This window comes from Caretta caretta, chromosome 10, assembly GCF_965140235.1.
Source record: "Caretta caretta isolate rCarCar2 chromosome 10, rCarCar1.hap1, whole genome shotgun sequence".
Classification (NCBI taxonomy): domain Eukaryota; kingdom Metazoa; phylum Chordata; order Testudines; family Cheloniidae; genus Caretta; species Caretta caretta.
Genome location: NC_134215.1, coordinates 32,045,924 through 32,069,071, shown reverse-complemented (window position 1 = coordinate 32,069,071; position 23,148 = coordinate 32,045,924). Strand labels below are relative to the sequence as shown.

The following is a 23,148-nucleotide window of genomic DNA, read 5'->3' as shown; positions in this document are numbered from 1 at the left end:
ATGGACACTAGCTCTGCCCATGTTGAAAGCGATGGCTCTGGTCCTGGCTAGCGATTACCGCTCAGCTGCACACCTCACTCTTGAGGTGACCACTTGCTCTGTGCTGTCAGGGAGTCAAGGTGCATCCCCCATCCCAACAGCGATGCATCTGCGGTTACAGTCACTGCCAGTTGGAGGAAGGGGACCCTTGCCCCCACATTGTGATGTATCTACCACCGGCCTAGGGAATGCTTCATCCTTTAGGGAACCAACACCTGCTGTGTAGACTGTCCAGTTGGCAAGCAAGCCATTCGGAGCTATTCCCAGAGACAGCAGAGGTGTAACTTTGCATTTTCTGTCACGAAAGTGCAAGTGGCCATATGACCCAGAAGTTGAAGGCAGTTTCTGATGGAGACCTGGCGGCTGTCTTGAATTGTTTTGACAAGGTGCAATAACATCCAGAACCTGTCCATAGGAAGAGATGCCCTGGCTGCCAGGGAATCCAGCCGCTCTATGAAATGTATATTGTGAACAGGTATTAGTGTGGATTTTCTATCTTCAGCTGGACACTCAGGTCCAAAACCCAAGAAAGCACTGTCTGGCGGACAACATATCTTGGTAGGATTGATCCTTGAGAAGCCAATCACTGAGGTATGGGAATACCACTATAGTCTGGCAAGGCAGGTAAGTAGCCACCACTGACACAACCTTTGAGAATACTCTCAGGGCTGAGGAGTGGCCAAAGGGGAGCACTTGATACTGCAAATGATCCTGGCCTACCACAAATTGGAGGAGATGAGTGCATCGCTATATGGAAGTACACAGCCTGGAGTCTTAGGGCCAAAAATTCAGTCTCCTAAATCTGGAGAAGAAATTATAGCTGCCTGGCTCACCATCCTGAATTTCTGGGGTCTCACAAATGTCTTTAGGAGTCTTAGATCCAGAATTGCTCTCCATCCTCAATTCTTCTTCAGAATGAGCAAATAGCTCGAACAGAAGCCCTTTTTCCTGTATTGAGCAGGTACTAGTTCTATTGCTCCTAAATGAAGAGGGGCGTTTACTTCCTGCCTTAACAGGGGCTTGAGAGAGGGGTCCCTCAAGCAGGACAGGGAAGAGGAATGAGAAGGAAGGACGGAGGTAGAGTGGATGGTGTAGCCTAATATTATTACTTCCTGCACCTATCTGTCTGAGGTCATCCACTCCCATGAATTCTAGAAGTGGAGAATCTGTTTCCAAATGGGGGAAGGTGGGCAAAACTCTGAAGCTGGCTGGCAAACGATGGGTGGGAATTCAACCCCTCCCCTCCCCCCCAAATGTCACATAAAAACTGGCACTTCAATGATGATGCCTGTTGTGGAGCCACATCAGATGGAGTAGAGGAACCTGTGCCTCTTCCTGGACAAGTTCCATGGGTCTCTGGAATCCAGAGAACTGCATAGGTCAGGATCTCTAAGCCATTTGCGAGCTGCTGAACTTCGTTTGTTTGTAAGAGTATAGCTGCCTAACAAGCATAACATGGCCCTGGAATCTTTAAGGGTATGTAACGACTCAACTTCCATCCGTCAAACAGATCCTCAACCATATTTTGAACTTCCCTGGGGTAGCCAGACCATTGCTGCCAGGAAGCCCTACGCATCATCACTACCGTAGCGATAGAATGGACTGCAGTGTCTGCAGCATCAAGCACCACCTGCAAAGATGTTCTTGCCAGCAACTGTCCCTCAGCAATACGGGCCTGGAATTGTTTTCTTTGGCCGGGAGGAAGATGCTCAATAAATGACCCAAATTTCATGTACTTGGTAAAGTTTTACTTGGCCATCAGTGCTTGGTAATTTGCAACACAAAATTGCAGCGTAGCCAATGAGCTGGCCTGCCTTCCCAGGAGGTCCAGGTGCTTTTGGTTTCTGTTGTATGGGGTGGATTTATAACAGGGTTTTGTCCCGCTTGTTCATCTCATCAACAACCAAAGAATTGGGAGGTGGGTGGGGGAAGAGGAATTCAGAGTCCTTGGAGGGGACATATTTTACAAATGGACGTCACCAAGGCCAGGATTTGCCAGATAGTTCTAGCAGGTTCCAGTAGAGCCTCGTTTATGAAAAGAGTAACTCTAGATAGTGTGTTGTGGTCCCCAACTTCCTCAAGGGGTATCTGCAGAGTGTCTGCCACATGCTTAACAAGATTATTAATACGTCTATCCAAGCCGCCACCACTGAAAAACATTTTTGTAAAGAACTTGGGTGCTATGGATAGTCCAAAGGGGAGGACTCTAAATTGGTAATGGTCTTAACTAAAGAGGCCCCTGAGGAACGTCTTGCGAGATGGGTGAATGTTTATGTGAAAATATAACATCTTACATGTCAAGAGCCACGACCATGTGCCGTCTCCAGGGAAGGAATTACTGATGCCAAAGAAATCATGTGGAATTTTAGTTGTCAGATGAATATGTTCAATTGTCATAGGTCGAGAATCGGCCTCCATCTCCCATTCTTTTGGGGGATTAAAGAGTTAGAACCCTTTCCCTTGATGTTGAGGTGGAACTCTTTCTAAGGCTCCCCAGAAAAGTTAATACACTTCATGGCAAAAACATCTCCTTGTGAGAGTGGTCCATGAAAGGGAATCGGGAAGGGGGTTAAGTAGGTAGAAGTTGCCAGAAACTCAATCAGATAGTCACCATGAATAATTTCCTGAACACATGTGCCAGTAGTTGCAGGAAACTTGGGTAAGCTGGCCTCCAAAAATCTGAGGACGGAAATGATGTGGCATCAATAAAGGGGGGCAGGTCTCAACAGTCCCATTCAAAGAAACTGGCTGAAGGTCAGAGTAAGATGTGGTGGTGGATGTTGAAAGGACTGCATTCCTGGGCCTATAAACCTTCTGTCTTTTATGGTGGTTCCTAGAACATTTATGATAAAAGGGCCACGGTGGTGGTCTCACCGTATATCATAGAATCATCATAGAATCATAGAATATAAGGGTTGGAAGGGACCCCAGAAGGTCATCTAGTCCAACCCCCTGCTCGAAGCAGGACCAAATCCCAGTTAAATCATCCCAGCCAGGGCTTTGTCAAGCCTGACCTTAAAAACCTCTAAGGAAGGAGATTCCACCACCTCCCTAGGTAACGCATTCCAGTGTTTCACCACCCTCTTAGTGAAAAAGTTTTTCCTAATATCCAATCTAAACCTCCCCCACTGCAACTTGAGACCATTACTCCTCATTCTGTCATCTGCTACCATTGAGAACAGTCTAGAGCCATCCTCTTTGGAACCCCCTTTCAGGTAGTTGAAAGCAGCTATCAAATCCCCCCTCATTCTTCTCTTCTGCAGGCTAAACAATCCCAGCTCCCTCAGCATCTCCTCATAACTCATGTGTTCCAGACCCCTAATCATTTTTGTTGCCCTTCGCTGGACTCTCTCCAATTTATCCACATCCTTCTTGAAGTGTGGGGCCCAAAACTGGACACAGTACTCCAGATGAGGCCTCACCAATGTCGAATAGAGGGGGACGATCACGTCCCTCGATCTGCTCGCTATGCCCCTACTTATACATCCCAAAATGCCATTGGCCTTCTTGGCAACAAGGGCACACTGCTGACTCATATCCAGTTTCTCGTCCACTTCTCGTCCACTGTCACCCCTAGGTCCTTTTCCGCAGAACTGCTGCCTAGCCATTCGGGCCCTAGTCTGTAGCTGTGCATTGGGTTCTTCCGTCCTAAGTGCAGGACCCTGCACTTATCCTTATTGAACCTCATCAGATTTCTTTTGGCCCAATCCTCCAATTTGTCTAGGTCCTTCTGTATCCTATCCCTCCCCTCCAGCTTATCTACCACTCCTCCCAGTTTAGTATCATCCGCAAATTTGCTGAGAGTGCAATCCACACCATCCTCCAGATCATTTATGAAGATATTGAACAAAACCGGCCCCAGGACCGACCCTTGGGGCACTCCACTTGATACCGGCTGCCAACTAGACATGGAGCCATTGATAACTACCCGTTGAGCCCGACAATCTAGCCAGCTTTCTACCCACCTTATAGTGCATTCTTCCAGCCCATACTTCCTTAACTTGCTGACAAGAATACTGTGGGAGACCGTGTCAAAAGCTTTGCTAAAGTCAAGAAACAATACATCCACTGCTTTCCCTTCATCCACAGAACCAGTAATCTCATCATAAAAGGCGATTAGATTAGTCAGGCATGACCTTCCCTTGATGAATCCATGCTGGCTGTTCCTGATCACTTTCCTCTCATGCAAGTGCTTCAGGATTGATTCTTTGAGGACCTGCTCCATGATTTTTCCAGGGACTGAGGTGAGGCTGACTGGCCTGTAGTTTCCAGGATCCTCCTTCTTCCCTTTTTTAAAGATTGGCACTACATTAGCCTTTTTCCAGTCATCCGGGACTTCCCCCGTTCGCCTCAAGTTTTCAAAGATAATGGCCAATGGCTCTGCAATCACAGCCGCCTCCCCGGCTGTGATATCCCCGTCTCCGATGTTTTGTCTTGGTGGCGGGGCAATTACCGTAGCTATTCCCCTGGACGCAGCATCCACTGCAGCCTGCAGGGAATTTCTGGCCACCAATTTGCCCACATCAATTAAGGCCCGGAATTCAGCTCTATCCTCTTCCTGGAGCATGTCCTTAATATCTAGACACTTAGCATAACTGGTAAAGTCACATATGACAAGAAGGGCCTGATAGTTCAAGACCCTGAACTGGAGGAGAGGTGGAAGAGAAGACTTTTCTTCCCAGGAGGTTGAGCTGTTTGTGCCCCTTATCACAGGGAACAGCCTTTGGATATTGCTGCCTGGATCTCTTGGTAGCGACTTGTACAACCAATGAGTTAGGCAGCAGATGCAAGAATAAAAACTCTCCCCCTTTGGATGGAACAAAGTAACACTTCTTGACTCTCTTTGGGGTGGAAGCACAAGAACCAGGAGTGTGCTACAAAGTCTTTGCTGGGTCCATGCTGGCCTTGTTGATTAGGAGGGCTGTCTGACTGGGACCAGAAGGCTGCAAAATATCCAGCACTCTTGTTGAGGCTCCTGAATTTCCTCAAGCTGAATCTGCACCTTGGAAGCCCAACTGAGCAAAAGCTCCTAATATTGCCTGAAGTCATCAGGCAGAGACACAGAAGATGGAATAACCACCTCATCCAGTGAAGTCGATGAAATTAGACTCCAGAACAGTCAGATCCAGAATACTCTGGTGGAGCTGTTTGGTGTTGGCCAGGCGATCGGAAACAGGGATCACGTACCAACCATGGGTGTCTACAGTAGGGCTCCCAACAATGCCAGTACGTGGAAGCAACTGGCAGGGGAGAACCTCATGGCACAGGGTACCATCTGTCTTTTGGCCAATCATGTTTGGCCATAGGTCGGGACCTTGATCTTATAGGGCTTCTCTCTGGAGTCACCTCTACTTGGTATTGCAGAGACTCCAAAGGAGTTTCCAATTCACTGGAAGAAAAGGACAGATCCCAGATTAGAATCATAGAAGATTAGGGTTGAAAGAGACCTCAGGAGGTCATCTAGTCCAACCCCCTGCTCAAAGCAGGACCAACCCCAACTAAATCATCCCAGCCAGGGCTTTGTCCAGCAGGCCTTAAAAACCTCTAAGGATGGAGATTCCACCAGCTCCCATTCCAGTGCTTCACCACCTTCCTAGTGAAAAAATGTTTCTTAATATCCAACCTAGACCTCCCCCACTGAAATTTGAGACCATTGCTCCTTGGTCTGTCATCTGCCACCACTGAGAAGAGCCAAGCTCCATCCTCTTTGGAACCCCGCTTCAGGTAGTTGAAGGCTGCTATCAAATCCCCCCTCACTCTTCTCTTCTTCAGACTAAACAAGCCCAGTTCCCTCAGCCTCTCCTTGTAAGTCATGTGCCCTAGCCTCCTTATAATTTTCGTTGCCCTCCGCTTGACTCTCCAATTTGTCCACATCCTTTCTGTAGTGGGGGGACCAAAACTGGATGCAATACTCCAGATGTGATCTCACCACTGCCGAATAGAGGGGAATAATCACTTCCCTCGATTTGCTGGCAATGCTCCTACTAATGCAGTCCAACATGCAGTTAGCCTTCTTGGCATCAAGGGCACACTGCTGACTCATATCCAGCTTCTCATCCACTATAATCCCCAGGTCCTTTTCTGCAGAACTGCTGCTTAGCCAGTCAGTCCCCAGCCTGTAGCAATTCATGGGATTCTTCCGTCCTAAGTACGGGACACTGCACTTGTCCTTGTTGAACCTCATCAGATTTCTTTCGGCCCAAACTTCCATTTTGTCTAGATTACTCTGGACCCTATCCCTACCCTCCAGCATATCTACCTCTCCCTCCAGCTTAGTGTCATCTGCGAACTTGCTGAGGGTGCAACCTATCCCATCGTCTAGATCATTAATAAAGAAGTTGAACAAAACCAGCCCCAAGACCGACCCCTGGGGCACTCCGCTTGATACTGGCTGCCAACTAGATATTGAGCGGCTGTTCACTACCCGTTGAGCCCGACAATCTAGCCAGCTTTCTATTCACCTTATAGTCCATTCATCCAATCCATACTTTTTTAACTTGCTGGCAAGAATACTGTGGGAGACCATATCAAAAGCGTTGCTAAAGTCAAGATGTATCACGTCCACTGCTTTTCCCATATCCACAGAAGTTATCTCATCATAGAAGGCAATCAGGTTGATCAGGCATGACTTGCCCTTGGTGAATCCATGTTGACTGTTCCTGATCACCTTCCTCTCCTCCAAGTGCTTCAAAATGGTTTCCTTGAGGACCAGCTCCATGATTTTTCCAGGGACTGAAGTGAGGCTGACTGGTCTGTAGTTCCCCGGGTTCTCCTCCTTCCCTTTTTTAAAGATGGCAAATATAGTGCCCTTTTTCCAATCATCTGGGACCTCCCCTGATTGCCACGAGTTTTCAAAGAAAATGACCAATGGCTCTGCAATCACATCAGCCAATTCCCTCAGCACTCTTGGCTGCATTAGATCTGGACCCATGGACTTTTGCATGTCCAGCTTTTCTAAATTTTCTTAACCTGTTATTTCACTATGGAGGGCTGCTCACCTCCTCCCCATACTGTGTTGCCCAGGACAGCAGTGTGGGGGCTGACCCTGTCTGTGAAGACAGAGGCAAAAAAAAAGCATTGAGTACTTCAGCCTTTTCCACATCATCTTCTCACTAGGTTGCCTCCCCCATTCGTTAAGGGTCCCACACTTTCCCTGACCTTTTTCTTGTTGCTAACATACCTGTAGAAACCAATGGCACTGAGGCTGGCAGGCAAGATGGAAGAACGACTTTGCATCCCCAGGAGTAACAATGTCCTGGAATAGGGACGGTCCCGAGAGGAGGGGTGAATGAGATCAGGGGAGAGCAAAAATGTCCTCCAGGAAGACTTAGATCTCAGACCACACTGGGGAGCAGGGACAGTCTACTGGTGGAGCTGTCAGACCCAAAGCTTCCCTGGTCACAGTGGAAGTCAGATCCATCTGGAGCCATGTTGTTTTAGTCACCACATTGGCCCTGGATGTTGCAGAGAGCACCACTCACTTTTTGTCCTTAGCCATAGGAACTGGTGCTGCAACTGGTGGATCTGTACCCTTAAGCACCACGTTCACTTGCTAGGAAGAGTTACTCAAGTCCTTAGCACCCATATGCTAGGCTCTCCCAACTTTGACAGGGTGGGGAGGGATCCTTCCTCTTTGGAGCAGTTTTCGACAAAGATTGTTTGTCCTTTTGCCTATGAGTGCCTCTTACTCTCATGGGAAGGCTTCTCTTCAGGCTTAGAAGTCTTAGGCCTTGCCTACACAACTACAGTAAGTCGACCTAAGTTATGCTACTCCAGCTATGTGACTAATGTAGCTGGAGTTGAGGTAGCTTAGGTCGATTTATTGCAGTGTCTACACCACGCTGCGTTGGATGCTCTCCCATCGACTTACCTTAATCTTATAGTTCTGGAGTACCAGAGTCAAACAGAGAGCGCTCTGCGGTCAATTTAGCGGGTCTTCACTAGAACCACTAAATCAGTAGTTCTCAAACTGGGGGTCAGGACCCCTCAGGGGGTCACAAGGTTATTACATGGGGAGGGCACGAGCTCTCAGCCTCCAACCCAAACCCTGCTTTGCCTCCAGCATTTATAATGGTGTTATATATATTTAAAAGTGTTTTTAATTGATGGGGGGGGGGTCACACTCAGAGGCTTGCTATGTGAAAGGGGTTGCCAGTATAGAAGTTTGAGAACCACTGCACTATATCAACCTCTGCTGCATCAATCGCAGCAGGGTGGATCCCTGGTAAGTGTAGACATGGCCTTAACCTCAGTTCCTGTTTGATGAGTCTGACATATGGGGAGGGGAGTGTCCCTGGCCCTGATCAGACTAGAGTCTCATTTCCTTCTCTGTTAGGTGTTTCTTAAGTTCCCAACCGTCAGGAGTTCTGGGAGAAAGGAGCTGCAGATGCTGCCCTTGGCTGAAATGTTCGTCACTCACAGAAAAAGAGCTAGGGCACGAAACAGTTCTTGAACCTCGGAACCCTAGGCATAATCCCAGGCTTCCCTGGTGGGGAATAAATTCTCCAAGGTGCGTGTAGGGTGGAAAAAGGAGACCAACTATCTAACTACACTTTACTAGAAAAAATACTAAAACTATTTAGAATATATTTACAGAAACAACACCGTAGAAATGAGTTGAGAACACCGAAGATTTCTACTTGGACCATTCAGAAGGAACTGGAGAGGTGTTGGCCCACACCAGCTTTTATGCCCTCAGTTCGGTGCATGAAGAATGCTATGGCACATGTGTACCAATGGATACTGCTTGAAAAAAAAATTTCAGACTCCAGCAGCTGGAGCACATGTGCACCAGTGTGTGGAATACACACAGGGAACCTCATTTGAAGAAGAAAACTCTATTTAGGAACAGTTAATGCAGGAACAAAAGTCATCTTAAAGGCATGGAAGTAAGAGAAAAGACTTGGGCATTCCTTTCTATCTTCATATGGGCTATAAATGCTGTTGAGAACACTCTTCAGCACTCCGTAAGGCTTTCACTTCCATCTCCAACAAAAACACTACATACCTCAGCTTCATCAAACCCACTAGGGTAAAACATTAACAGTGCTCCCAATCCTTTTAGATCAATTACATCAACAGATCAGCAAATCTGGCTGCTCAATATTCCATGCAATGGGGACAGGAGCAGTGGAAGCACCCTAAAAGTGAGTGGCCCACAAGTACCCAAACCATTAGTTCCCCCAGAGTCCCTGCCCTGCCCCTTCTCCCTGCCCTTGTACCACCCTTCCCTGAGCCCCCACATGGCCCCTTCTCTCTGAGGCCCCACTCTTGCGCTGTCTCTTCCTCCCCCCTGCAAAAGACCCTGCCTCCCCCAGGTCACTCCTCTCCGCCCCCTCCCCTCCCTTGCTTGCCCTCATAGCCAGTAAAAAGTGGGGGGGCCATTGCCCCTCCTCCCCATTCCGGCACTGGGGACAAGGCTCTGCCTGAACCCTGCTGAGGTCACTGTTATGGTTTTATGTTGGAGTGTAGAGAAGAGTGAGAATCCAATGAAATAATGGCAAAGCAGGTGATTTTTAAACTTTGTTCTTTCTGTATTGAGTTTTCATCAAACCACCACAAATGCTTCAAACAGCTCTTACACTTTATTCTAGGGTTTGGTTTTAGCCATTTCAATTAGATTTTTACAAAATAAAGATTTAAATCTCGTATTAAACTGAACTCTAATGCAACCGGAATTATGGTGTAGCAGTAACACACAGATACAGTCCACCCAGGCTGAGAACACTGCTCCACCTGCTGGCATATATGTACATTTGTCACTATTTTGGAGCCCAGAATCTCAGATGTTAAATAGTTGGCTCTTCTATATAAACTGGGGCAAGCGACCTGAACTCCTAAATTGCTTCATCCCTAAAGCTTTCATTCTGTGCTACACAGACCAAATAAAGGCAGTGAGGATTAGGGTTATCAGATACAAAGGTATTTATTGATGCCCTGAATAAGTACATTTCATTGTACATCAGGAATCCAGTTCAAAGCATCTGAATCAGCTCCCAGTTCAAGACCCAAAGGGAATTATTTGCAGAGGCAGATGGCGTCACTTTGGTCAGTATAACAGGCACATGACAGGAAGCTATGGGGTAAGTCCTTCCACTGACCAAAAGGGACCATTTTCTTTCTAAATTCGGGCTTCACTTTGTGCCACTATTGCTAGAGAGTAATAGCAGCCATGATCACTCTGGATCAAACTCCTCAGCAGCATACCTTTCTCTGTCGCATGAATGACTCAGGAGGCAGAAGGGGGGCTACTGAAAACAACAGTCCTAGAAGGCCACGCACTCCACAATCTGTGACAGGAAGCTGTTCCTAGCTAGGATTTCTTCACTTCTGCTGATTCAGAAAGCGACTGCTCCGTGAGCTGCTGGACCAGCTCTTCCACGTATACTTTAAAAAGAGGAGTAGGGTCCTGAGAGAGAAAACGGGTTAAGGAGAAATTGAACCTGAGCAGCAACAGGAAGAGGGAAGGGGTAAAGTGTACAACAGCCATTGTACTAGTTAAACCATGAACAATCATTAATGGGTGTTTTAGTCCTTACCTTTTACACACACTGCCTCTCGCTACCTGTACTACAGCACCAAGACTCATCTCCATTCACTAACCTGCAGCTCACCCTTGGGATGTTTTCCCAAGCCCTTCCCCTCTCTCCCATGGAAGGATACGGCTTCATTCCTGAATGGTTTAGGAGGAAAAGGCAGCATGGTGACTGTAACGCTGTGTTGAATCTGGGGGACACTTAAGGATATTCTGAATATCAATATTGTAAAATTGTAATGAGTTGCACCAGATATGCCATATAAGGTATCTGCAAAAATGTTATATTTTGCCAAATATGATAATCTTGGTTATATGTGTGTGTCACCTTTGTATTATGGGTTATAGATATGTATGTCTGTATTTCAAAACTTGTGCTATGCTTCTGGGTGACCCCCCCCAGACAGTTTGGGCGTCTGTTCTGCCTAGCCTGCTTGATGGCCCATTAAGGACCATCAGCTAGACAACTGACCCATTGAGAGAAGGCAGATACACCTTATGACTCAGCAAGGCATGTAGGGGCATGCCTATGGACAGAACTCTGAGGCCTCCAAGCCATATGCTGGGCAGCTTTTTGTTTGAAAAAAAGGAAGCACAGACTGCATGGGAAGAGACTATAAAAAGAAGCTTCATCTTCTCCCTTTTGTCTACAATCCTGCTTCATACCGCTGGAGGGACTTCGCTACAAACTGAAGCTCTGAACAAAGGACTGAATGACCCACCCAGCTGTGGATGTGTTCCAGAGGAACTTTCAAGCCAGTAAACTCACCAATACTGCTAAGGACCTGAAATACGGACTTTAAAGTCTTTGTATGTGTGTGACTGTTTTACCATTTAACATCTCTTGTTGTTCTTTCCTTTTTCTTTATAATAAACCTTTAGTTTTAGACACTAAATGATTGGCTCGCAGCGTGATATTTTGGGTAAGATCCAAACCTATACTGACCTAGTGACATGGCTGACCGTTTGGGGTCAGAAGAACATTTTTGTATTTGTGAGCAGAGTTTAAAATAACTTTTCACTGTACTGGACCTCGGTGCTGATTGGGAGCCAAGAAAACTGGCATGCATAAAGCGGTGTGATTTCTTTTTTTGCTTCTTGATAACCAGCGTGGGGGATCAGCAGCACAGTTTGTGACTGGTTGATGAGCTTAACTTCAATGTTAACCACCTGTTTTGGGAGTATCTGCTCTCCCTTTTGCAGCCTGCCCTGCCCTTGGCATTTCCAGTGAGGACTGCCCCAGGCACCCCCAGATCACAGTGATCAATGGAAGTAAGTGTAAAGTAATGTACCCTGGGAAAAAATCACCCAGTCTTTTCTCTCTCACACACAACTCTGAACCTGTGCAATGCTCTGCCATAAGCACATATGGTAGAAAGTGATGCACAACATCTCATGGTGTTCTACTGAGCAGTTTGCTGTTGCCTCTGAATAGAACTTTGGTCACTATCACCTCGCTGAAAGTGAAATGGCCCTAAGAAGGGCAAGGAAAATAGGTAGAGGTCTGGGCAGGACTGAGACCAGACAGCAACCTGGGAAGAGGCTGCACAAGTGGGGTCTGGGCTGTGGTACTTAGAATCCCAAAGGGGGGATGGTGAAAACTGACCAGTCTGTCCATTCAGCTGTACATGTCAAGCAATTTCAGCCAGGTCAGTGCTGCAGGACAGCAGATGGTCATATACTGGAGGGGCTGGATCATTTTACCAGCTGAGCAAAGCAGGGCCCTGCTCTCATCTTGATGGCATGTGACTGTGTCTGGAAGTAAAGCTGTAACGTCAGAATACCACATCTGATCAATTCCAAAATTTCAGGGAACGTTCTACCCATGTATGGGCAGAACCCTATTGATTTTGGGGAAAATCAGAAAGGGGAAATGGGGTGCACAGAGCCCCTCACATCTGCTTAGCACACCTAGCAGCTTTAACAAGCTCTGTAATTGTAGAGATTTTAAGACCAGCTGATGGCAGCCATTAATTTCCAGCAGAACACTCCGACCATCTCACCTCTGCCAAAGTCCCAAAGGAGTTTAACAGATTGGGAGATAAGGCACTCAGAGTGTCAAACAGGAGAAAAGAAATAGCAGCAGGGGGCCAGAGGAAGAGCAAAGGAGACTAAGAAGCAAAAAGGTACTTTGGAGTTGTAGGGGTGCGTGGTGAGGGAAAGCAGAGACCTGGAGCAGTGGTGCCCTGTTGTGCTCCCCCATCCCCCCGACCAGTAATGGAATCTGTCCGTGCCCCCCCCGAATTACTGCACAGTTGGCTCAGCAGAGGAGCTTGGGCTGAAGGCGGAGCTGGGGGCAGAACTGGGGATGGGGGAGGAGCTGGGGGTACAGGCACAGCTGGCCTGGGGGCAGAGGGAATGAGGGCAGAGCTATGGCTGGGGGCATTTGTCTTTGTTGAATTTCATTACATCATCTACAGCCCAGTTCTCCAATTTATCAAGATCCCCCTGAATTTTAGTTCTATCCTCCAAAATGTTGGCAACCTCCTTTCCCCCTCAGCTGTGTCTCATCTGTTTAGGATGTCTCAAAAAGAAAGTATGTTCACAGAAGAGCACAAGTACTGACCCATGCAGGTAAGGCTAGAGACCAATGATTCCACATGAGGTTTCCTAAGCGTGGCAAGGTACCTTCTCAGTCTCACCAGCCTCAGCTGTTTTTAGCCTTGGTGTCATAACCATAGGGGTAGCCTAAACTCCTCCTTACCTGTAAGGTTAAGAAGCTCAAGTAACCTGGTTGACACCTGACCAACGGAACCAATGGGAACAAAAGACTTTCAAATCTGGGGCAGGGGAGAGGTTTTGTTTTGGGTTCTTTGTTTTCTGTGGCTGTTCGCTTTTGAGACTAAGAGGGACCAGACATCAATCCATGTTCTCCAAATCATCCTGAACAAGTCTCTCATATTTCAAACTTGTAAGTAATAGCCAGGCAAGGTGTATTAGTTTACCTTTGTTTTTTCAACTTGTGAATTTTCCCTTTGCTAGAGGGAGGTTTATCCCTGTTTTGTTGTAACTTTGAAACTAAGGCTAGAGGGGGTTCCTCTGTGCTCTTTGAATTTTCTGCTACTCTGTAAGGTTAATTACCAGCCTGAGTTTACAGAGGTGATCCTTTTACCTTTTTCTCTTTAAATAAAATCCTTCTTTTTAAGAACCTGACTGATTTTTCCATTGTTCCAAGATCCAGGGGTTTGGGTCTTTGATCATTTTGTAACCAATTGGTTAGGATATTATTCTCAAGCCTCCCCAGGAAAGGGGGTGTATAGGCTTGGGGGAATATTTTGGGGGAATGGGACTCCAAGTGGTCCTTTCCCTGACTGTTTGTTAAATCACTTGGTGGTGGCAGCGATGCCACGGCAAGAAGGAAATCTGTGCCTTGGGGACGTTTTAACCTAAGCTGGTAAGAATAAGCTTAGGGGGCTTTTCATGAGGGTCCCCACATCTGTACCCCAGAGTTCAGAGTGGGGAAGGAACCCTGACACTTGGTGAGACGAGCTTGGGTAAAACAATCCTTCCAGGATGCTGGGGCAATCCATTCCTTCTCTCAGCCAGTCTTTTGGGCTTGTTTTTCTTCCCTTATGGGAGGGAATGCAGCCTTCCCTCTTGGTGAGGCTAGCTGTCTTGCTGCTCCTAGCCTACAGGCAGCTTGACTCCTTCTCTCTATCTTCCCACCTCTTCTCCCAACAGGGAAGGGTTTAAAAAGGTCTCAGGTAGCCCTTAGTTGGAATCAGCTGATCCTAATTGACCTCAGGTAACTCCCTCTCAGCTGATCCTAATTGATTCTCTGGTAACCCCTTCTCAGCTGAACCTGATTGACCAGTAGTTACCCCTCCTCAGCTGATAGGGAGGAGGGCCTTTTAACCTTCTGGGACTGTTTTCTACTCCCAGCCATCTGTCCTGAGTTTATCACATAAGCCTTTTGATAACTGCCCTTGGCCTCCACTGTCTACCCTTCCATGCTCTGTCCCTTCTTCCTCTCTGCTACTACAGGATACCCCCATTCCTGGAATTGGTGGCCTGGAATCCCATCCTCCATGAAGCTCAGGAATGACTAGCCACACCATGTTGTGGGTTTCTGTGACCGCTGAGGTTGCAAACAGGTGAGAGGAGGGGAGTACTGGGGATGAGTGTGGGGCACAGACTCTGCAGGCTGCTGAGATGCATTGTGGCTGCCTGTGGGATCCCCCAGCCCCTACCTCATAGTACTAAGAAGCTCCAGATGAGTATTTCTGAAAAGCAAGTGAAACTGAGGAGTTGATAGGGCTGCAGGGGGAGAGATGGAGCCTACAGTCATATCTACATATCCTAAGCAGCATGGATGTGACCGAGAAGGGGCACAGAGGAATGATTCCTTCTGAAAAGAAAGAAGCCAGCAGACCCAAAGCATTTCCATTACAGGGTATGGGGTGTGTGTGTTGTAACTGACCCTTAAACACCCTCAAAGAAATCATTCCAACATTAAACATCCCCTGTTTAAAACATGTCCACATTAGCTGTGCTGATTAACGTGGCGCTTCAGAGGTGCCCAACTCAGAGCACAGGATCAATGAGAGCACTGTATGGGCTCTTTGTAAAGCAACTGGATACACAGCCAGTGGGTGCTGCCCAAGTGAGAGTCAGGACACTGTGTTCCCATATAACTCAGAACTCACCTTTTTCTCTAGAAGTCGCTGCTTTTCCACAGCTTCTTCCAAACTCAGCCCAACCCACTCAGCCTCCTCTTCTGGGATCACAAATTCCTGTGTGACAAGAGGAAAAGGTTAATGGTACAATCTTTACTGGGGAAGCTAGTGACTAGCTCCAGTAGGACTGTGGGACTGTCTCAGGCAACTGGAAGGAGCTAATTGGAACAGAATCATGGTAAAAAGAATTGAGCATTTTGCATTTCTGGTGACCAACAAAGAAGTTTATCCCCTGAAGCTTAGTGCTTTTCCATTTAGCAAACATAGGTATGTTTCTTATTGGACACAAGCTATCAGGCTTTATCTTAGGTCAGCATAGTGAACGTCAGAATAGCTGTGGGAACTGGGTATTACGTTAACACTGGCTCTGTGCCGACTTACTTCAGCAGGTGCATCTCCAATGCATGAGCTGCATTAAATGTTACCAGTATCCCCCACACACATATATAGGGCTTCACTGCAGCAGCAGCTCAGATGGCCCCTCTGTGTGGTGATGTTAGATGCCCAGTGATCATTTCAAGGTCTTTCTGGCTAACACCGAAAACGTGAGCCTTTCCCCTTCTGACCAGTCAAAGGTGCACTCAGCAAACAGCCCATGTAAAATGACAACTGGCTAAACAATAGAATTAGAAAAAAAAAATTGACTCTACCCTCCTGAGAATAGAATCTTGAAGTATTCATCACCCCACTGCCTAGGAAACATGACCAGTTAGGAGGGACACACAAGCTTCATTGTACAGATCTGATGATAAACAACAGATGAATTACCCACCTGATACTTGTTATAGATAGCCTCTCTCTTTGCTGGATCATTTGGATGCAGGCTAGGGTCCTTCCGAGCGAGCCGTAGCAGCATTGTTCGTTTCAAATCCATCCCTAGCTTGGAACACAGATCAACCTTTGGAGTCTGAAGGAATAAAGTTTGATGATTGATTGATGTTGATGGATGGATTCAAAAGACTGTAAATTACTTTTCTGCAACATCAGTGAAACAGTCAGTCCTCCTTCCCCCACCTACTGGTGGCTACTCCTCAGTACTGCCCACTATTTTACAGGCAGCTTTGTAGTAACAGCCAGAAAATAAATTTAAACTAGGCGCTAAGAAAATGCTTCAAACAGCTGCACAACTGTGGAATAATCTGCCCATGGAGGTTGCTGAAGCTCTCACTAGAAAGACTTGAGGACAGACCTAAAGCTGTTTCCACCTAAGGCTGGAAATAACCTCTTGCATCTACACTGAACTCAACTCACTCTGAAGTGTGGTCAGAGTGAGGCCCCTGAGTCAGAGAAGTCTAGAATACAGTCACAGTCGCCCTAACATTTAATGCCAAAATCAAGATGAAGCATTGCAGGCTGGGACCTTTAGGGCTGCACTGCCATATTAAGGTTAGGGTGCTTGCAACCAGCTCCACTTACATGATTTGGGTGCAGCACTGTGGTGACTGCCAAGTTGCTGATGTGGATCTCACTGGGAAAAGTTCAAGGGCCTACCCTCCCACATAACTCAGCGAAGCAGAAACACATGTGCCTTGCCTTGAGGATGTAGAAATCCAATCCATAGGCTGCGTCGATCAGGTCCAGGGTTCTCATGGTGACTGTAATGGTCAGTTTCTTGTCAAGGATCTCACTATACAACTCTCGCTCAAAAAGCTGCGGCTTCCAAGTCTTCTTCAGTCTGTTTGAGAGCTAATAGGGACAAACAAGATTCCCAAAGAATAAATCATCCCTCTGTTAATGGCCACATTACTCAGAAGAGACTATACAATGGCACTCACAAACATTGGCTATGTTTGGACATGGCAGTACAGAGCCTATGTTTTGTCACAGAGTCCCTAAGGCAGGAATGGACAAACAGGGCTCAACCACAGATATAACATGTGGAGACCTCAGAACCCAGCATTCAATCTGGGCAGCCAGGCTACACTGCATGCTGGAAAGTACTTCTCACAGCCACTGCAATCTACTCCATTTTATGCAAACTAAGCTCCTGGCAAGCTGCCGTGATCCACAACTGAGTTAAGCTGGGGTGCCCCCCTACCCAATGACTTCCACCTGCTCCCCCACATCACCTTCTCCTTGCCAGTTAGCGTTTGTCAGGTTTCATTCGCACTCAGGTTTGCCCTGATCCAAGGCTGGAGACATTACAATGCCGTTCCAAGACCCAAGAACCCACCATCCTAGGACACATCAAGGGATTACTAGGAACGAAACGAACTCTTACAAAAAGCACAAATGTGGCTTGTTTGGCATCCCAACACCTCCAAAGACTAGCCCTGAGCCAGGAAGCCTAATCACACCATAGGAAAGTAGACATACTGTTGCTGTCTGTGGAAGCCTTGGTTTCACACACCTAGGTTAGACAAACACAGTGCTAATTGAAAAGGAGTACTTGTGGCACCTTAGAGACTAACCAATTTATTTGAGCATGAGCTTTCGTGAGCTACAGCTCACTTCATCAGATGTATACCGTGGAAACTGCAGCAGACTTTATATACACACAGTGAATATGAAACAATACCTCCTCCCACCCCACTGTCCTGCTGGTAATAGCTTATCTAAAGTGATCAACAGGTGGGCCATTTCCAGCACAAATCCAGGTTTGTGGAGGGGTGGAGGGTGAGAAAACCTGGATTTGTGCTGGAAATGGCCCACCTGTTGATCACTTTAGATAAGCTATTACCAGCAGGACAGTGGGGTGGGAGGAGGTATTGTTTCATATTCTCTGTGTGTATATAAAGTCTGCTGCAGTTTCCACGGTATACATCTGATGAAGTGAGCTGTAGCTCACGAAAGCTCATGCTCAAATAAATTGGTTAGTCTCTAAGGTGCCACAAGTACTCCTTTTCTTTTTGCGAATACAGACTAACACGGCTGTTCCTCTGAAACAGTGCTAATTATTGTCGGCTCTGCTGTGCAACAGATTTATTCCTGTCTCAAGAACTTGCTCTAGATTCTCAAAAGGTATTTAGGTACTCAACTACCACCAGATTTCAATGGGAGATGGGCACCTGATATCCTGGAGGATCTGGCCCTCAGAGCCTTTCAGGAACTACAGAATAAAGTCCTGCTGGGTGCAGAAATTAAATCTAGGTACGATTTGCTGAAAATGGAATGAAGGGTTTACAGGAGAAGTCTGTGGGTATTGGGTCTCAGTAATTCCAGAGCAAGTTTGCTCAGCTGATAAGTAAAATGATATTTGTTCTACCTGCCACCCCTGCACACTAACCCTGGGATCTGATAGTTAAGCTGGGCTCTTTCTGCTTTGCACATCACCAACACTAAAACCTAACACTGGAATTCAGTCGACAATTCTGAATATGCTGCAAAACAGGTGGGCAGCAAACACCACCAATTTGGTCGACATAGTATACTTTCTCTACACACACACATGCCCCGGTACATCATTTGAAAGCTTATTATGTCTACTTTAAGATGAGGTCTGATGTGAAGCTGTGAATTGATGCCATTACCATAGAAACAGTGATAATGTCACCATCAGCACATTAAAATGACCACTTTGAAATATTTGCATTTGTTTCTGTTAGTTGCATTAATTCAAGACATAAAATTGGATTTTTGTTGTTGCTGTAATGCTTTGAAGTTACAACCTAGAGCAGTGATTCTCAACCTGTGGTGCATGCGCCCCTGGGGGTCCGCAGATTATGTCTAAGACTTCCAAAGGGGTCCTCACCTCCATCTGAAATTTTTTTAGGGGTCCACAAATGAAAAAAGGTTAAGAACCACTGATCTAAAGGGTTAAACAAAGTCTAACAGATTTGTACAGGTATCATTGAAATGTAATAGCACTGCTGACATTTCTAGTCAACATCATTACTGTTGGGAGCAAAGGCATATGTAGGCCTGATAGAAGCCTGCCGTGGATTTTAAGAGTCTATTCTCATGTTTGACAGGATAAGCAGAACTGTGTATGTATAAGAAATTGCAGAGCAATCATTCATCTCTCTCAAATCTCTCCATTTGTTCTTCCTCAACATCTGCTATTTGCAGCAGAGACTTTTGTACATCTGATGTGACATGCAGTTCAGCAGATATGTTGATAGTGCTCTTCTGGGTGCAATGGAAGATCAAATGTGTTTTGTCTTATTGTTGCTGACATGGTTGTTAAGAGTTGTAACATGCTCTTCTTCAGTGCAGGAGCAAGGACTTGTTTGTGGACTTTGTCTTCACTACTTCTTGTTAGGCCACTTCTTTCTCCCATGGCCTTTGGATATTCATAATATGAAGCTGTCATCTCTAACACTAATACTGAGCTGTGAATAAGTGTCACTGAATTAAAACAATAGTTTCTAGAATATTTCAGTGGGTAGTTGCATAGGCAAGTACAAATTAAAATCTAGCAGGCAGACTAGATGCTACATTGTATGTATAAAAGCTCACAAATGGAGAAGCATATTAGGAATTACCCACTACAAAGCACAAGCTATGGGTATGTAATCTACTGCTAGTGGTGTGCAATCTTCAGTGTGAGACTGATCAGATCAGCAAATTGCAATTGAAAATATAGAACATTATTATAATCATGTGATATACTTTGACAAATAAAACGTGATGTGAAAATATTTCATGTTAGTATATGTTTATATTAGCCATTTTTGCCACATGCTAAACAGCATCATTTCTGGGGGGGAAAATTGCCCATGCAAAAATCTTTTAATACGTTGTCATTTGCTAGCTTTGACCAATAAGCATGACATTAAGGTACTGAAATTAATTTAAACAGAAAAACCATGGTCAGTTATGTTGCACTGTTTCTGGAACTCTGAAAAAAGTTACTCATTTTGAGTACCACTGTTTCACCTTACCTACACGCTTACAGCCCCACATCATACCTCACCTTAAACACACACAAAATAAGTTTTCAAATACATAATGTGAGAGTGAGGGTGGATACATTAAACTTAAAAATAGCGCCCTTTTTGGAGAACTGCCACACATCTAAACAAGAGTAGGCACCAGTTCTCTTCCAGAGCTGTACTGACACTGCAGAACCAAGAGGAGTAGGAACTTGTTTGGGTCTGTGAAGTCAACAGATAAGACTAAATATGCACAGGTAGCAGGTTCTGTGAAGTAATAAAGTATCATTTTCACAGACCATAAACACATACAGTACTTTAAACATCACCCTTAATGAAACAACTTAGACTAGTACCTGGTCTCATATTATAAACTAGTGAAGGGTGCCAAGCTGAAAATAACATTTTTAGACTGCACAAGTTTAACTTTATTCCTGATTAAAGTTAAGAGGCTGGTGCTCAAGGTCTCTTATCTATGTTCAACACAGTCAAATGCCAGAGGAACAGGCCTGCAAGTTATAGGACAGTCTATGGGTTTGAAAATACGGTTTTACATAAAGCACATCTTGAATAAATACGTCGAAGGCAAGAACTCTCTATGTAAACAGGAGACAAGATCCATGGCCTTACAAAAGGAGAAATAAAGTGGCTTACATTAAGTTCTTTAGTTACCAAGGTCATTACTTAGGCAGTTAGAAATACACCTCCAAACTTCATGGCCAGAATTGACCTTGGCATGCCCCTCCCAAACTCTGCTTCCTATCATAAAATTATCTGCAGAACACCAGGTAAAAAGCAATGACTTTCAGGATGCATGGGCCCCTTTCTAAACCACTTGGGGCTAAATTTATCACTCCTCACACTGTCTGACTTTAGCTATGACTTTGCTTCCTAGCACTCTTCTCCTCTTACTGTCTTGTAGCTTTTCAGCCTTGGCAACATTAAGGATGCAGCAACCCCTATTGCACATGTGGTTGGGTCTTGGTTACACAGCTCATTACAACACTGCATAAACAGGAATTATTTCTTAAGATTAACAAATGAAAGTATAGTAGATTACAGTTCACATGATGCTCTCATCAGAGCAGGTGGAAGAAAGAGGGACAATAAACCCCAACTTGGAAGCCTGGATACTATTGGTGAAGAAAAGAGAATAAGAGTTACAGTAACTGCCACCCAAAACCCCTGCTACTGAAGAGTGTGTGTGTGTGTGTGTGTTGGGGAAAGGTCCCGCACTCACCTGCGGCAGGAAGTGGAGCGCCATGACTGGGAGCTGGCGGAGTGGAGCAGGCTGAGGCCGGGGTGCTCCGCTTCCGCCGCTGCCGGTGAGTGCGGGGGGGAATCCCTTCCCCCAAGCCCCCTCCCCTGAGCGACACAGCTGGGGCCGGGACGAGGGAAGCAGAGCAGGCTGCTCCCAGCCCCCCACTAATCCCCCGGGCCACTCTGGGACTGCGGGGCCCCCAAAAGTGCCCCCCCAGCTCCTGCCTCCCAGACCCTGCGGGGGAGATCCAACCCCTCGGCCCTGGCCCGGCACCCTTAACACGCTGCTCAGAGCAGCGTGTTGGAGCTTCCCGCCTTGTAGGCGAACCCAAGTTATGCCGGGTCGCGTTACGTCGGCGTAGAGGTGTAGTTATTTTGTTTTCCCTTTCAGATGCGGCTCAGCCGCACTCCAAACTCACTCACTTTGTCATTGCCAGCATACCGAAAGCCGGAAATCCAGCCTTCTCCTCCCCAGAGCCCTTGCTGAGACTCGGGGGGGTAGTAGACGGGGATAGGAACATCCTGCACGCGTTGCCGTTGGCCTGTTTCGGGATTTAATTTATATTTCACCCCAAGGGGCTTCCAGTGAACGGGGGTGGGCTGGGTGTTATCCTGCAGGGACTTGAGATAATGGGCGGGCAGCCGGGCGTAGATGCCCTGCTTCAGCTTCAGAGCGTCCCAGATCCGCGGCGGGTACTTGTGCAGCGGCATCAGGCAGCGGTCGCTGTGAACAGACAACAGGGCGGATCAGTTCGGCCGCCGCAGAGCGCAGGCAGCCGCGAGACCAGCCACCCGCTGCGGCGAGCAGGCACCCTTGGGGGCCTGGCAGCCCAGGACCGGAGAGCCCGGCTGGGCTCACCTGGGCGGAAGAACGAGCCGCACGCCCAGCCACGGGGAAGACAACCCGGGACCAGCAGGGCCCAACCCAGCAGGGGGCGCCGCCGCCGCCTTCGTGCCCGCAAGCTCCTGCGGGGCTCTGCCCCCTCCACCTTCACCGCGGCCCCTCCCGCCCCCGCCAAAGTCTACGGAAGGGTCCTCTCCTCGCTGCTGCGCTCCCCCGCAGCCCGACCCCCGTCTGCAGCCCACGTACCTCAGCCACCCCCCGGCTCGCGCAGACAGGCCGCACGCCCTCCTCTTGCCACCGGAAACAGAACCCGCGAGCCCGCGGCCCTGTCCGCGAGGCTCCCCCCCCCCGCCCATTGGCCGCCGCTGGTGTCGTTCGCAAGCCCCGCCCCCCTCCTCTCGGGGCCGTGGAAAGAGCGCGGCCGGGGAAGAGCCGAGGAGCGGACCAAAGCGCGTCTGCACCAGGGCGCAGCCCGCCCCCCGCCTGGCGGAGCTAGGGGCGGGGCCTGGGCGAGCCCAGCTCCAGCTGAGGGGTGCGGGCCTGAGGTCGGGGGGTCCAGGGGTCAGGCTCGGGCGCCACCTCCAAGATGCAGAAAATCCAGCCACTGACCCCCCCCCCCCCCCAAGGGCCCGGGTGCCCACTGGCGCTCGTCGTTCGGGACGTGGTCCAGAGCAGGCTTCTCAGACTGCGGGTCCCGGCCCAGTGCGGCGTCGCGGAAGGTCAGGGCAGTGGACCGCGGCGCCCCGGTCTGCACGCCGGACCGGGCCATTAAAAATCCCGGCGGCGCGGCTGCCCGGCGAAGGCAGGCTGGTCCCTCCCTGTTGTGACCCTGCGCTGCACCCTGGGCGCAGCCGGCAGCCTGCCTGGCTCCTGGGCGGGCGGGCAGGCGCTCCACGCCCGCTGCCCCCGCCCTGAACACCGGCTGGGGGAGGCGGTGCCTGCGGGCGAGGGCTGCAGCCTAGGGGCTGGACCTGCTGCTGG

At 47.8% G+C, this 23,148-nt stretch overlaps 1 protein-coding gene across 5 annotated transcripts; it reads right to left on the bottom strand.

Annotated features, from left to right (window-relative positions):
• Positions 1-9,945: 9,945 nt before the first annotated feature.
• On the bottom strand, positions 9,946-23,041 carry MRPL28 (mitochondrial ribosomal protein L28). 5 transcript variants are annotated; one of them, XM_048865954.2, is made up of 7 exons: positions 22,809-23,041; positions 21,747-22,047; positions 16,783-16,935; positions 16,022-16,156; positions 15,220-15,306; positions 10,702-10,786; positions 9,946-10,447 (listed from the first exon to the last, which is right to left on the bottom strand). In XM_048865954.2, the coding sequence occupies exons 1-6, from the start codon at positions 22,934-22,936 to the stop codon at positions 10,721-10,723; spliced, it is 870 nt and encodes a 289-aa protein (XP_048721911.1). In that variant the 5' UTR covers positions 22,937-23,041; the 3' UTR covers positions 9,946-10,447; positions 10,702-10,720. The 5 variants fall into 5 exon arrangements, with proteins under 5 accessions (XP_048721911.1, XP_048721912.1, XP_048721910.1 ...); XM_048865955.2 differs by having other exon boundaries at positions 10,702-10,774; positions 22,809-23,040; XM_048865953.2 differs by lacking the exon at positions 10,702-10,786 and having other exon boundaries at positions 22,809-23,034.
• Positions 23,042-23,148: the final 107 nt, after the last annotated feature.